General features: G+C 36.3%; 1 protein-coding gene across 2 annotated transcripts in view; it reads left to right on the top strand.

The window, feature by feature from the left end:
* The window catches only part of ATP10D (ATPase phospholipid transporting 10D (putative)), a 110,072-nt gene that overhangs the window by 38,974 nt on the left and 54,293 nt on the right, over positions 1 to 16,805 (top strand). For both annotated transcript variants that reach the window (XR_011502242.1, XM_014857130.3), the window contains exons 4-5: positions 8,053 to 8,257; positions 10,521 to 10,606. Coding sequence is in view for 1 of the 2 variants with exons in the window: in XM_014857130.3 (XP_014712616.3) it covers positions 8,053 to 8,257; positions 10,521 to 10,606 (291 nt within the window). In the remaining variant the exon portion in view is untranslated. The remainder of the gene's footprint in view (positions 1 to 8,052; positions 8,258 to 10,520; positions 10,607 to 16,805) is intronic.

Below are 16,805 nucleotides of genomic sequence, written 5' to 3'. Positions count from 1 at the left end.
CTTCTACTAATAGAGTAGATCTGCCTCTACTGATCAATCGAGGGCACTACTGGGAGTAGCTGCAAAGTACAGGAAGGGATTCCTAGAAGAGATATTGTGAAGAAGAACCCAATTGAATGTGATGATTTTTGAGCTTTGGAGAATAAAAGTACCACTGATAGAAATAGGGAGCATTAAATTCACCTCAGGTAGAGTGAATTGGAAATGACAGCAAGACAGGCATCCAAGTGGAAATGCCCAGTGGGCAAATAGGAACGTAGGACAGAAGCTTAGGGAGGAAGGGAGAAATTTCAAAGTCATCAGTCTGTAGAGATGATTCTGAAGTCAGGAGTTTGACTTAAATCCTCAAGGGAGAAAATGTGAGGGGCTAAAAGACTGAGCTTTGAGCCCAAAGGTAGGCACCCATTTTGGCCTTTGAGAAGACTTCACAGGTGCCCTCGGACAGACACTGTCACTCTTTCTTCTGAAATCCAGAGCATTTGGTACATTTCTTGGGTTGACTTTGGTGCTCTTGTGTAGACTCTAAGTTCATAATTCAGGAATTCTAAATTTGTCAGACTAGAGATTCTGTTCATTTTTCTTTATTATTGCGGTAACATTGGTTTATAACAGTATAAAATTTCGAGTGTTATTTCATCATTATATTTCCATTTCTGTGTAGATTACATCATACTCACTGCCCACAGACTAATTATGACCCACCACCACACACATGCCTAATCATCCCTTTCTTCCTCCTCCCTCCACCCCTTCCCCTCTGGTAACCACCAATCCAAGCTCTGTCTCTATGTGATTGTTGTTGTTTTTATCTTCTATTTATGAGTGAGATCATACAGTATTTGACTTTCTCCCTCTGACTTATTTCACTTAGCATAATACCTTCAAGGTCCATCCATGTTGTCACAAATGGCCAGATTTCATCATTTCTTATGCCTGAGTAGTATTCCATTGTGTATATATACCACATCTTCTTTATCCATTTGTCCCTTGATGGGCACCTAGCTTGGTTCCAAGTCTTGGCTATTGTGAATAATGCCGCGATGAACATAGGGGTGCATCTATCTTTATGCATTTGTGTTTTCAAGTTCTTTGGATAAATACCCAGCAATGGATTAGCTGGATTGTATGATAGTTCTATTCTTAATTTTCTGAGGAGTCTCCATACTGCTTTCCATAGTGGCTGCACCAGTTTGCACTCCCACCAGCAGTGTGTGTTTCCTTCTCTCCTACATCCTCTCCAACTCTTGTTGTTTCCTGTCTTGTTAGTTATAGCCATTCTGATGGGAGTGAGGTGATGTAGAGATTCTGTTCTATTCTAGTTGCCAAGTCAGAATAAAAGATATCTAGGTTCAAAAGTATAGTTTTGTAATAAACAGAAGTATATTATGAACAAATTTAAGGCTCTTTTGACTGACCAAAAGTTCAACCAGATGACATAATTTTATTTTGTTTTGGGAGAAAAATACCTCAAAGGTTTGTCCTGATAGTATAATTGTTTCCAATTTTATGTGAGCCATAGAGGAAATGGTTAGGGAAGGCTTCTCTTAAGAAGTGACATTTAAGCTGAAACCTGCAGGATTCTGAATTTTGTTCATTATTAGTACTTCTCAGTGGCTTTCTCAACATTTGTTTTGAAGATTTACAAAGAAAATAACTTTTTTTCCTCCTTTGTAAGATAGTATGAGCTATACTTAAGAAAAAGTAATTTTTTTTTCTTATACTCATATCTAATCTAAAGGGAACCAGAAAAACTGATGTATCATAGAGAAAAATGAAAATAATAGTAAAAGCCCATGATTTTTATTTTAAAGGCATAGAGCATTGTACTGAAACAGTGCTATTTATCCTTTGATGACATGTGTTTATTATATGCCAGGGATAGAGAGGTAAAATATTGATACAATCTCTGCTCTCAAAAAATAGCTGCAGGAAATAGTGTTATACAATGATTACACAATGAACAAAGTCCAGATTTTGACCAGCTACAATCAAATTTAGCAAATGGAAAAGATGCTTCTTATGGTTAATTTTGTATAGAAATTACTGTATATAAATAATCACTGATTTTTAATGCTGGTTTATAGTTGACAATGCGTGTTTGTTTGCTTTCCTATGTTGTTCTAAAAAGTTCTAATCTTGATTCTCTAATTTAGCTGTGTAGCCTTGGGCAAATTATGTAAGCCAGTTAAATCTTGGTTCCCTTCATTAGAATGTATTAGTAATAAACAGTAAGCATAGTACCTCGCCCTTTCTAAGTGCTAAGTAAAGGTTTGCTATTATGATTATTGTAGGTTAATAACTACTAGCTGGAGTCTATGTTTGTCACATTGTCAAGTCATTTAATCAGCATTTGAGAACTCCTTAAAATACTGTATGATTTTGTAAATATTAAAGTTGCCTAATGGGAGACCTGGTACATACAGTTTTTTTTCTCAGGTGTCCTTTCAGACATAATCCAGATCTCTTTTAGATGATTTGTATACAAATTTAAAGAGGAGAGGCAATATTCTGTTAAATTAAGACCTATTCCAAGATATGGCTTTATGACTGCATTTCATAATAGAGTTGGATAACTCTTTATGTCTTTTTATCTATATTCTATGTAATTTGCTTTTGTTTGGTGTTGTAGAAGAAATAATGCTTACATCCCTCCCCCCCCAATTATTCTTGAAACAAATTATGAGGATGTAAAGAAATAAAGGTAAGCTATAAAACCATGCCTTGTTGATTTAAATCTAACTTAAATTCCTGTGCAACACAAAGAAACCACTTTTAGAGAACAAATTATTTTTCAGCAAAATTAAGGCGAAAGTATTGGGCCGTTAAATTTTGCAAGTTTTTGGAAGAAGCATATTAACATTTCTTTTCAGGTAATTTAGTTCTTGTTTGTAATATGTGGTCTTTCACAAGATGTTTAATTTTCTTTGGGTAAGTATCATTGGAAAAATAACAAGCACTGGTATAAAAATGAAGCATTTAAACCCTATTACACCCCAAGTAAGTTAGAATGAACTATTATAGAAAACCTGACTTTCTTAAGGATGCTTTTAAAATTGCATGCGTTTGTAAGGTTTTAAGCTTTGTTTCAAAAATAATAGAAATATCTTGAAAACGACTGTTAATCCTTCAACAAATTTAAGTGTCTACTGTGTTGTAGACAGTGAAAGATTTAGAGGTTTAAACAAAAAATAGATTCAATGTCTGCCCTCAAGGGACTTTTCTGATCTTTAAAAATCACCATGTTGTTGAGGTTAAGAGTTTCAAAATACTACCTAATGTTAGTATTTTCAGATTGCCTCATAAATCCATAGAGTTTCATGATTCTTGAAGAGACTAAATATCAGTGGCCTTCCAAGATAATTAACCTTATATGTGACATTTTCTAAAATGGTGGTTCTTGAAATTCACCTTCTAATACACAGTTATACCATGTTTTCTTTAGTGGTCATCAGTAAGTGATGATAGCTGGGAGTAATGTCCAATACTGGAGAGGTGGACTCTGGAGCTACCTTCCTTGTTTCAAATCCCAGCACCACTTAGGAGCGGTGTGACCTTGAACAAGTTACTTAATCTGTCAAAGCCACTTTTTTCTCATTTGTAAAAGGGGGTCCATAGTGTATTCATAGTACCAACCACTCAGCATTAATACAAAAATTAAATGAATTGATAAATATAAAATATTTGATAAATCTTTGCTGTTGTGTCCATGATTATTCATTATTTGCTTATTATGTTATTTTTAGAGTTTTATTGGAAAAATACTAAAAAGCATCAAAAAGAAAAAGTCATTCATAATCTCACTCTTTGTCTCTTTAAACTTGTTTCCATATTCTCTTGAAGTCCACATTCTCCACCCTTCATTCTTACCCTTCCCTCCTTCTTTACACCTCCCACCCACCCCGGTAGACTCACTGTTAATAGTCATGTGTATTCTTTCCAACTTTTCCCAATGCTTATGTAAAAGAGCTGTTTGATATTGAACTCGTAAAAAGCAAAATGAGTCTAGAAGTTTGCTTGAAGGAGAAATTGCGAGAGCTATATCCTGATCAGTGAGAGTAATACAGAGACACAAACAACCAAGTTAATGTGAGAAATTCTAGTTGTATGTTTAGGCTGTGGGAGGAGCAGAAAGTCTTCTTACTAGTTTTAATTCTCTATGAGGGAAGGAAATACAGCCTCATTTTGAATCTACCACAATGATAAATTTTCAAAGCGAATTAAATGTGGCAGTGAGCGTTGTCACTTAGCTTGTAGTTGCTTTCTCACACCGTTGCTCTCTTGTGCCCTCTGTCTTTGTGCCTCCGCTCTCAGCATCACTCTCTGACTGATAAACTGTCCCGCCTTTCTTCAGCTGACTCGCTGTTGATCATGCTTCAAGACTCACCTCCTCCAGGGCTAAATGCCCCAAGCGTTTGCTCCCGTAATAGCCTGTGCATACTTCTCTCTTATGAAATTACTGTTTGTGTCTCTTTTTCAAATTTTGACCATAACTTCTGAAGGGTGGTGACCATATCTTAATCGTTTTCGTATTCTTAGTTCCTATCATGGTAACTGGCATAAATTAAGATCAGTGTATGTTTATTGACCTAAACTAGCTAACTATTGGGGAAATTAGCTATTTTTTAAAAATCCTGGTATGTACTCCAAATGGGGAAAAATTAAGTTAATCAGGTTGTAAAATTGGCTTCATTTGAATTTTCCAATGTTGAATAAAAAAATTGTCCCTGAGAGGAATCCTACTTCTGTTTGAAAGAAAAGTGAAAACCTTCACCCCACTGTTCAAATCTGTCTTCTCTCCTTACCTTCACAATTTCTCAGCAAATTTCCTTCTGGCTTTCTTCTTGGAAAATAGTCATTAAGCATGATTTATGTACCTCAAATTCCTTCTTATGTCATCCACATCTTCCGCTATTTTCTTCCAACCTTACATGAGGTGGTAACGCCCTTGCTTGTAATAGTAATCCTTTCTTAATATATTCTTAATTCCATTCCTTGTTGTTTCCCCATAGCCTCAACCAACACCCTGTACTCTGTCCTCTGTCTTCTACCTTGCCTTCTCCATTGGCTTCTTCATTTCATCCTATGTGCATGCCAGATTCTCTCATCCTCTTGTCATTGCAGTGGCTATGTTCACCCTTTATTTCTTTCACAGATAAACTTCATGAAATAGTCTGCTTCTTCAACTTCTAATCATTCCCTGATTCACTAGAGGTCTCACTTCTTCACTCTCCATGTCACCAATTTCATGCTATCAGCTGGATGAGACATCCTAGCAACCAAATACCATAGGCATGATCCCTTTGTGACTTTTTTTTTTACTATGATTACTCCCTTTTTGAAATTTCCTTCTCCCTTGATTTCTCTGACATCATTTTCTCTTGGGTCTTTCCCCTTCCCTATCACCTTGAAGTCTCTTTCCCTAAGGAATCTCATATCCTTACCTGGTATCAGCTGCCATCTATGTAGCTAGGACTTCCAAATTTATATTTCTCCTCATAAGCTTCAGATCAGAACCCTCAGATTGCTGCTCATCATCAATTACATATCCTACTTCAAATGAAAACTTCCCAAGCTGAATTTATTATTTCTCCTGTGATGCAACCAGTTGCTTCTAACATCTGAGACATGGTGAAAAGACCATTTGTCATCCCCTCATACATTAGAAACCATAGTGTCATCCTTGATAACTCCTTTACATATAGTAAGTCATAAAACTTGGTTGTCTCTAGTACCCAAATATGTCTTGATTTAATCTCCTTCTACCCGTCCCTTTTACTGCCTTCATTCTGATCATCTTCATCCCTCCCCTGAATTATTTCAATAACTTGCCATTGGTTTCTTAGCCATTCATACTCCTAACTAGTCTGCCACCCAAAAGTCCATCTATTACTCTGTCACAGGAGCTGGCAAATAGAAATAGGATCACATCCTTCTTCTCGTGAACCTTTAGTGACTCCTCTTTTTCTATAGAATGAAATCCCTACTCCTGGATACGGCAGGTAGGACTGAACCTTCAAAATATGACCCCTGACTGCCTTTTCGGTTTTCTCTGTGTTACTTCCCTCCATGGAAGAGTGAGCCAGTGTGCACAAACACTAAGGCAAGACTGGTAAAGACAAGATAAACCATTGATTTGCCTTTCTCTATGAACTGACAAACTCTTTAGGTAACCAAGGATTTTCTTTAGTTGGATTCAACCTGGATCATTAGGTATTTTGGAAGAATATGTCCTAGAAATATACTTATTGGGTAGATATAATTCTGTATAGCAGAAGTTATACAAGTATTGACCTACAGTAGCATTTCTATTTAATCTGATGCATTAATTTTTAATATAGAGGTCATATAACTTAGAATATAACTGTCACCCAAACTTCTTTGACAATGAGTTTGAATAGTTAGCCCATAAATATACTAGAAAATAAACCTTTACTTTTAAGATAAGTGTATTTTCATGACAAATACCAGTTCTTTATGCATATTTGGGAGGCAGTAGGGGAATGAGATAGACCTTCCTAACATTTTTGGCAGGATTGTATGTGAAATGCTGCTTAACTAGCTGATATGATGTTCTATGATACAAATTTCCTCATTCTACTCTAAGGAAAATGCTTAATTCATGCTGTTGGCATGAAAAGGCATGAGAAGTTTGGCAAACACTGTAACATAAAGCAAAATACTTAAGTCAACTTCAAATGACATATCTTTCCTTTTAAAAAGAATTGAGTACATAGAATGGGAAAACTACACTTTCGGAAAGAGAAAATTTGCCATCCTCTTTGCTAAGAATCAGCTGCAGAAGACTCAGGACTGGTTTAACCAGTATTTCTATTAAATAATAATTAGAGGTGTTAATATGGTGGTATGATGATTTTTTTAATGTTGTGTCTGGGTATCTTATTTCATTTCTTTTGTGTTTTCTTTAATTATCCATCCTATCTGCCAGATTGGAAGCTGAGAACAGATGATGTGTCTTGTGCATTTCTGGATCGTTGATACCTGGGGGCAGCATGCAGGGATGGCTTCATATATGAATAAACCCATCAAATCTTCATTTTAATGTTATTCCAGAATTACACTCAAACACCATACTGGTTCACCTTGTACACTTCTGGTGGGAGTGCAAACTGGTGCAGCCACTATGGAAAGCAGTATGGAGTATCCTCAGAAAATTAAGAATAGATCTACCATATAATCCAGCTATTCCACTGCTGGGTATTTATCCAAAGAACTTGAAAACACAAAGGCATAAAGATACATGAACCCCTATGTTCATTGCAGCATTATGCACAATAGCCAAGACTTGGAACCAGCCTAGGTGCCCATCAAGGGAGGAATGGATAAAGAAGATGCGGTATTTATACACAATGGAATACTACTCAGCCATAAGGAATGATGAAATCTGGCCATTTTTGACAGCATGGATGGTCCTTAAGGGTATTATGCTGAGTGAAATTAGTCAGAGGGAAAAAATTAAATACCGTATGATCTCACTCATAAATAGAAGATAAAACAACAAACACCTATCAATGGAGATTGGACTGGTGGTTACCATAGGGGAAGGAGGAAGCGGGGGAGGGCAAAAGGGGTGATTAGGCTCACATGTGAGGGAATGTACTATAATTAGTTTTTGGGTGGTGAACATGATGTAATCTACATGGAATTTGAAATATATTACGATGTACATCTGAAAGCTATATAATGTTATAATCCAATGTTACTACAATTAAAAAAATAATAAAAATAAAAATATGTTTAAAAAACTAAAAAAAAAAACCCAAAACAGCATACTGGTTCAAAACCTCACAGGAAAAAGAGCTGAAAAATATGTTTTAGCAGCTTAGCAACTAATTTTTAAGTGAAACAAGTTGTGGAATTTAGGTTTTTACCAGTTCTCTGGCTTCCCTTTTAATATTTAATGGATTAAAGTTCACCCAATTCACCCTAATACTGTAAACATGCTTTAAATTATCCACTGAAACTTAAAAAAAAACACCTATTGTGTTTTCAGCTTGATGGAGTCTTTAAACTTTTGTCTTTTTTCCAATTTAGGAAAGAGAAAAAGTATGTTGACCAATGCTGGAAAGATGTTACTGTTGGGGACTTTATTCGCCTTTCGTGTAATGAGGTCATTCCTGCAGATATGGTCTTACTCTTTTCCACTGATCCAGATGGAATCTGTCACATCGAGACTTCTGGTCTGGATGGAGAGAGCAATTTAAAACAGAGGCAGGTGGTTCGGGGATATGCAGAGCAGGTAAATAACGTGTTCTCAGTTGGTGACTTATTAACATTTTTTTTTCCAGAAGATAACTGAGCTCATTTTCACGTGTACAGATAAAGAGATTTCTAAATTCATTTTTACCGTTAAAAAATAGAATTCCAGAAGGCTTAATCTATGTCCAGATATCAGTGGAGGTGTGCTGTATTTTACAGACAATAGGATATAATGGAAACATTTCGGTCTGGCAATCATATATTTTTTGGAACTAAATTAAAGGACCTAACAATTATTTTGCAGTTTAGAAAATTATTTTGCAATAGAAATAATCACCTCCTAATTTATCTTTCCTAAGCTTAGATTTTATGTATTATGTCATACTGAAGCTGGAGACAAATTGGTCATTGTTCCTACAATCTATAATTACTTACATACCCAGGCCTTTTGAGACTTGTAGCTTCTCATGCCCCAGAGCTTCTAGACCCTTCCCCGTGCTGTGGTGAGGGAAGCGAGAACTTTAACATTGTATTAACATGAGTCTGAAAGAATCCAGCTCTGCCATTTATTTACTGTGTGACTTTGGGCAAATCACTTAAAACTTAATGCCTCAGTTTCTTTATCTTAAAGTGGAAAATGATATCTCCCTCGTAACATTGCTGAGAGACACAAGTAAAGTATATACTTAAAAACATCATGCATAAGGTCTAAATATTGGTTTCCCTTCTCTTTCTCTGAAAGCACATGGGATGAAGTATTTTAAAATGGAATGGCCTTTTTAAACTGAACTACTGTTAAGGCAGATTTCCTTCATCTTCTACTTATGAACTAGAAAATGTTTTAGCCAAATAATAACCCTTATCTTAAATTCATCACCTGATAAATTTCAGTAAATTTTGTCATCTGATGTCACACTGGGCCCACCTTTCCATCTGTGGATTTCATTTAGATCCTCTGATTGATATTCTTCTCAGCTTGTCAGTGTCACTTTATAAGCCTTCCTGTACCTAAGACATTGGTAAAAATCTTGCCAACCTGGAATTCTATTACATACCACTAAACACCTACTTTGAGGGTGACCCAGTTGACTAATCAGCACACTTTGAGTTCAATTAAGGGTAAGTACTCTGGCATCCCGTGGCTTGGATTGTAATCCTGCTTCTAAACGCCTTCTTGTTTTGAGACTTTAGCAAATTACTTATCTTATCTGTGTGTCTATTTCTTTATCTATTAGACCTAATTATAGTACCCACCTCATGAGGCTGTAAAGAAGAAATTAGTTAATATATTTAAAGTGCATAATATAGATTCTAGTACATCAAAAGAACTCAAAAAAATTAATTATTAACAAATCAGATCTTATAGCTCGCATTTTCCATATCTTTGCTATGATATACATATTAATATTTAGGACATATAGATCCATAGCATTTTTCTTACTAGCCAAAAAGCTAATTTAAAAAAAGGAAATGAGGGGCCAGCCTGGTGGCGTAGCAGTTAAGTTTGTGCGCTCTGCTTCAGTGGCCCAGGGTTTGTTGGTTCAGACCCTGGGTGCGGACCTAGGCACCACTTATCAAGCCGTGCTGTGGCAGGTGTCCCACATATAAAGTAGAAGAAGATGGGCATGGATGTTAGCTCAGGGCCCATCTTCCTCCGCAAAAAGAGGAGGATTGGTGGCAGATGTTAGCTCAGGGCTAATCTTCCTCAAAAAAAAATAAATAAAAACAAATAAAAAATGTTAAAAAGGAAATGAAATAAAGGTTCACATGGCTTATTCTTAGTGAATTCATGCCTTATAGAATCCATGCCTATGTTCTATAAAGGCACTTTGCTTATGTGCTCATTGGTTTCGTAAAGCATTCTAAAATTATCATTTGATCCATTAGAAAATGTTGTAAATCACTAATATCCAGCTTGTTTTTAAAATTTTTTTAATAAAATTTGCTGGAATTAAATGCATATGTGTTCAGAACATTCACATATACATTTAATCTCACAAACTACCTGTATGGTTAAGAACAACAACAGAAGTGTTTTCAGCTTTTCAGTGCCTTCTGGATAAGCGTGTTTACCGTATGAGTGGATGCTCTCTTCTGCAGAGTTCTGCATGAATTCCAGTATATGTTTCAGATATTCTCATCATACTTGTCTTCATTTGGGCAATTTGTGATGTCAGTTTTCTGGCAAGAATGCCTTAGTTTTATCTTAAGAATTGATGAAAGGATAAACACTTAAATATCAAGAGTTTAACCTTGAATTCTTCTTGTTTTGTGATTTTTTTAAAAAAAATATATATTTTTAGGACTCTGAAGTTGATCCTGAGAAATTCTCCAGTAGGATAGAATGTGAAAGCCCAAACAATGACCTCAACAGATTCCGAGCCTTCCTGTGAGTGATACATGACTTACCTTTGTGGGTATGAGTGGAATTATGTGTTGCAATTATACTTAAAAAACTCAATGAAATTTTTCTGTATGTATACACAAGTTAAATCACTAAAGGCCATATGTTTAGCCACCTATAAATTTGACTTATTTTAATAATTTGGTAAATATTTACATGTGTATATCTTAAAAACAACAACAGCAACATAAACTTGTTCTTAAAATAATCCTAGAATCTCTTTCAGTGGTGTAAGAATGTCTTACATGAGCTCTATATTGAGCAGAAGACATGTTTAGAAGGAGGTGTATGAATAGAACTGGCAGCTTGACATAACAGGATATTGTCTTTCTGCAGAATTAACGTAGCAGGTGGACAATTCTGATTGGCACAGGTTAGCCAATGGTTTGGAAACATGTCTAAAAAAAAGTATGGGAAGCCATGACAGTGTTCATTCTGGAGGTTTCTTGTGTTGTCTACATCCTTTGTGCAAGGACAGCCAGAATTTGGAGTCTTAACCTAACTTCAGGCCTAGATTCTGCCACTTAAGTGCTTTATGCCTCAAGCCAAGTTATTAACTCTTCGGGATCCTTAGTTTCCTGATTTTTAAGAGGAGACAATTAGATCTACTTCATAGTGGTGATCTTGTGAGAAAATAGTAGAGAAAAGTTCCCAACTCATTTTTTGAGACCAGAATTACCCTGATACCATTACCCTGATACCAAAAACATACAAAGACATTTAAGGAAAGATCAATATCCCTCATGAACATAGATGCAAAAATTCTACACTAAATTATAGCAAATTAAATCCAACAATATATAAAAAGGATAATACATTATGACCCAATGGGACTATCCCAAAAATGTGGGATTGTTTAACATTCAAAAATCAAACAATGAGGGCCGGCCCCATGGCCTAGTGGTCAAGTTTGGTGTGCTCTGCTTCAGTGACCTGGGTTCGGTTCCTCAGGCATGAACCTGCACCACTCATCAGTGGCCATGTTGTGGCAGCATCTCACATACAAAATAGAGCAAGGTTGGCACAGATGTTAGCTCAAGGCAAATCTTCCTCAAGCAAAAAGAGGAGGATTTGCAACAGATGTTAGCTCAGAGTGAATCTTCCTAGGGGAAAAAAAATCAAATAATGTAATTCACCATATTAACAAACCATCTTTAATAAATTAAAAAAGAAAAACCAGATGATCATCTCATAGATGTAGAAAAAGCATTTGACAAAATCTAACTTTAGTTCTTGCAAACTGGAAATAGAAGGGAACTTTCTCAACCTGATAAAGGGCATTGATGAAAGACCTACAGCTAGCATCATACTTAATGGTGAAAGACTAAATGTTTTTTCCTAAGATCAGGAACAAGACATGGATATTTGCTGTCACCAACTTTTATTAATTATTGTACTAGAGGTTCTAGCTAGTGCAGTCAGACAAGAAAAGGAAATAAAAGCCATCAAATAAGAAAGAAAAAAGTAAAACTGTCTTTTATTCATAGATGGTGTGATGTTCTTTGTAGAAATCTGATGAAATCTACAAAAAGCTACTAGAATTAATAAATGAGCTTAGCGATGTTGTAGGATACAAGATCAATACACAAAAATTAATTGTATTTCTACATCCTAGCACTGAGCAATCAGATATTGAAATTTTTTTAAATAAAACTTACAATAGCATCTTACAGCAGAAAAAAGTGAAATACTTGAGGAGGAAACTGACAAAAGATGTGAAAGCCCTGCACACTGAAAACCCCCAAACACTGCTGAGAGAAATTAAAGAACTAAATAAATGAAAAGATATATGTTGTTCATGAGGTGAAAGATTCAATATTGTTAATGATGTCATTTTTTTCTCCAAATTGATCTATAGGTTGTGTAATCCCAACCAAAATCCCAGCGAGATTTTGTTTTTTAGAAATTAACAAGTTTATTCTAAAAATTTATGTGGAGATACAGAGGACCTATATTAACCAAAACAACTTTGAAAAAGAACAGAGTTGGAGGGCTCACACCACCTGATTTCAACACAGCTTGTAAAGGTACAATAATGAGGCCAATGTTGTTTTGGCATATACACGGTCCATTAGATCAGTGGAAAAGGTTATAAATTCCAGAAGTTGACCCACATATTTATGAACAACTGGTTTTTGACAAAGATACAAAGGCGAATTAGTGAAGAAAGCTTAATCTTTTCAGTAAATGATACTGCAACAATTGGATATCCATATTCCCAAAAATGAACTTCAATCCATACCTCTCACCATTTAAAAAATTAAAAATGGATCTTACACCTAAATGTAAACCTAAAATTAGAAAACTCTTAGAAGAAAACATAGGGGAAATCTTTGGTATGTTGGGTTGGGCAAAGATTCCTTAGATATAATACCAAAAGCACAATCCATAAAAGGGCAAGAAAAGAATAAAAGGGCTTCATCAAAATCAAAACCTTTTTCTCTTCAAATGACAATGTTAAGTGAATGAAAAGATAAATCACAGTCTGGAAGGAAATATTTGCAATGCATGTTCCTGATGTAGGACTTGTGTTCAGAATATATAGACTTGTCAACACTTAGTAATAAGAAAACAAACAATACAATTTTTAAAAGGGTCAAAAAAATTTGAACAGACACTTCACCAAAGAAGATATATGGATGACAAATACCTGTGTGAAAAGATGCAAGTTAAAAGTAAAGAGCTATAACTGCTACAACTATACCAAGTGTTGGTGAGGACGTGGCGGAACTGGAACACCCACATGCTGCTTGTGGGAATATAAAATGGTACAACCACTTTGGAAAGCAGTTTGGAAGTTTCTTAAAAAGTTAAACATAAGCCTGCTATATGGTCTGGCTGTTCCACTCCTGGGTAGTTACACAAGAGAAAAGAAAATATTTGTCCATACAGCAACCTGTACACAAATGTTCATAGCAGCGTTATTGGTAAAAACCAAAAACTGGAAACAACCCAAATGTCCATTAGGAGGTGAATGGATAAACAAATTGTATGTCCATACAATGGAATACTACTCAGCAGCAAAAAGGAATTCACTAGTGATACATACAGCAACATGGATACATCTCAAAATAACCATGTTGAGTGAAAGAAGCCAGACAAAAAAGAAATATACTATGTGATTTGATTTATGTAATCTCTTGAAAATGAAAGCTAATTTATAGTGACAGAAAGCAGATTAGTGCGTACTTGGGATGGAGAGAGTGGGAAGGATGGATTACAAAAAGGCATGAAGAAACTTTTGGGAGTGTTAAATATTTTCACTGTCCTGATTGTGACGATAGTTTCAAAGGGGATGTATGTCAAAACATCAAATTTTACCTTTTAAATATGAGCAGTCGATTCTTATTAGTTATTCCTCAATAAAGTTGTTTACAATTTTAGAAAGAGTAAGACTTATCATGGAAGGAAGTGTGGAAGATAGCGGTAGCATCTTTAAGTAGCACCTGATACAGACAGGTGGTAGGGCAGGGACGGGGAGCTGTGCAAGGGAAGAGGGAAAGGGCTTGATCCAGATAAATAGGAAATACCAGAATTAAATCTTCAAGAATAAGAAGATGCCACGCAGACAGCTAAGTGCAGAGAATGGCTGACATTCCAGGTTGAGGGAGCAAAACAGGCAATGGCAGAGAGCATGAGACCATGGTGCATTTGTGGAGTGTGGTTAAGCATGTCTGGAGTGTAGGTGAGCAATAAGGTAGACCATAAGGAGGCCAGATCTTAAAGGATCTTGGGTATTTTGCTTAAGATGAAATATTTATCCTGATGTTATTGGGGTTACTATTAGAGAAAATTTTCCAAGGTCAAATTTTAGGTGGTCTTCATGAAGAGACATTAGGCAGATGCCCCTCTCTCATCAGAAACATGCTCATAAATCGTCTCTTAGGATGAGTCCTTCTCTAGGATTATTTCCTCTAGTTGCTGACTGTCCATACAGTTTTCTTTTGTAAATGTCAGATTCAGGGTCTGCCATTTTTTGAATGTGAGGTCAGATCTGTCTTAGCGTCCATCCCACACAGCTCTCCTCCGCCCACAACGGGGAATGCTGGCTCCCCTAGCAAGCTCAGATTTGCCTCCCGCAAGGTGAATCTTGTTTACAGGCAGGAGAGAGCAGGAAGGAACTCTAGTCGAGTGCTGTGTGATCTGAAGCATAGGAATCTGCACAGAATCTGAAACAGAGCATTTGTTTAGTAGATTTTTTTAAAAAAATCATAAAAATATTGTTGCCATACTAATTCTGATCCTGTGTCCCAATTCTGACAGCTCGTGTAGCATCTGAGACTACTCTCCTGCTGCCTCAGACCCTTCAGTCTGGTGTGAAGTTAACCAGATTTCTGAGACTGGAGTCCTGATCTGCCTTTGTCAGTCTCTCTCTTCATCCACTTTGGACATGATTCTTTGTTAATAGACACTTCTGAACATCACTTTCTGTTCTGGGTACTGAGTCTTGCCCCAGAGCCTTACCTAGTCTTAAGGCTCTCCTACTTCCGGGTTCCCCAAACTGTCATTTGCCTCTGGATTCCTGGACACCATGTTGGTCTGCCCTGTAGTTCTTCCATCGGTGGTGAGCACTTCTGAGTCTGTTTTAACATGTGCTGCTTACCTTCTGATTAGCATGGTCTGACCACTGAACTGGCCTTCCTCTTGGAATCCACAACTAAAAGATGCTCTCTGCTTCCTCTCCCCTCCCTCAGATCCTGTCTTCCTCAGTGATTGGACATCCCTAGGTCTGCCCTGTTAATGCCTATATTGAGGGATGGCTTCAGCAATTTCAGGGAAACATTTAATGAGAGAATCAGCCCAGGTTAATAGTGATTTTCTGTGAAACTGTTTTTAACCACTAGACTAGCTCCTATCCTTTTCCTGCTTTGTAGCCTAAAATCAGCAAAATCGAGATGCTCAAGCTCACTCTCTATGTGATGCCTTCTCTGCTCTTCTTACTCTCAGGTAGAACGGACTGACTTCCTATTTATGCCTACATTGCATGCTGAATATCAGATTTCTATCATAATATCTGTAGTATTTCTATCACACTTACATATTTCTATATCAACCACCTCCTCTTAGACCACAGGAGACAAGATTGTATGTTTGTTTTTCCCTTCCCAGCCTCTGGGTGGGAGTGCTGGGCACATAGTCAATGTTACATAGGTTCTTGAATGGATGAGAGCTGTAGGTGGACAGTCAGTGCTTATATGGAATCCAGAGGTCCCACGCTGTAAGTGCCAGATGTCATACACCCGTCAAGTGCAGGCCATGTTTCGTATTTGGGGCCGGTGCAATCAAGATAGAAGCTGGGCTTTGATCTAAGGATCTAAGGATGGTAAGTAATCTAGAGTGATGTAATGGTGAAAATTAAGAATCCCAGGGGAAAAAAATCTTAATACTTATTAAAGAACTTTGGAAATGATGCTTTTATAGGTTAAATCTGTTCCTTTGATGGTTCTAGGGGTGACAAATGCTATATTGATGAGGATTGTGTGGTGCTTGCCTGGGAATGCTATATGGAAATATAAAGTTAGGACTTAATTCCTTCATCTGTAGGATCAGATTAAACCCAAGGACGCTACGCTACTGGTTCTGACTGTGATCTCCTGGTTCTCCTGTTTGTACGTAAACCCAAATGAATGAAGGAATGTAAAAATACACCTCTTAGAAGAAAGTGTTTTACAAATTATTGTAGTGAAATGACAAATCTATTTTCCTCCTCCTTTGTGGTTTGAAACCTTCTTTTTTTTTTTTTTTGAAACCTTCTTTGAAGAGTTTTTATATTCTTTTCCTTGTAATTCCAGGAATCAAGGATAACAGATGCAATGATCATCTTCCTATATGTAAGAAAGAAGAAGCAACTTATAGACCGAAGTATATTGCTTAGAAAACAATCTAATTTTAATGCTGAAATTAAGGGGTATTTTCAAAATATGTGAAATATGTTACTTTTTGCTTATTTAAAAAATTTTTCCAATGATTTTTGCTCTGTATTTTTGCCAGTATAATAATTTAATCAAGTAATTACTTTGATACTTTTTAAACTGTGTGTTACAGAAGATTTCAAACATGCACAAGTAGAAAGAAAAGTGTAATGAACACCCATGGGCCTTCACTTAGTTTTAACTATTTCATATTCTGCCAACTTTGTTTCAGTTATCCTCCAACTTCGTTCCCCACCCCTATATCACATCAT

Source organism: Equus asinus, chromosome 3 (assembly GCF_041296235.1).
Source record: "Equus asinus isolate D_3611 breed Donkey chromosome 3, EquAss-T2T_v2, whole genome shotgun sequence".
Taxonomy (NCBI): Eukaryota; Metazoa; Chordata; class Mammalia; order Perissodactyla; family Equidae; genus Equus; species Equus asinus.
Note: the sequence above shows the minus strand (reverse complement) of the source record. Positions and strands in the feature narration are given on the sequence as shown.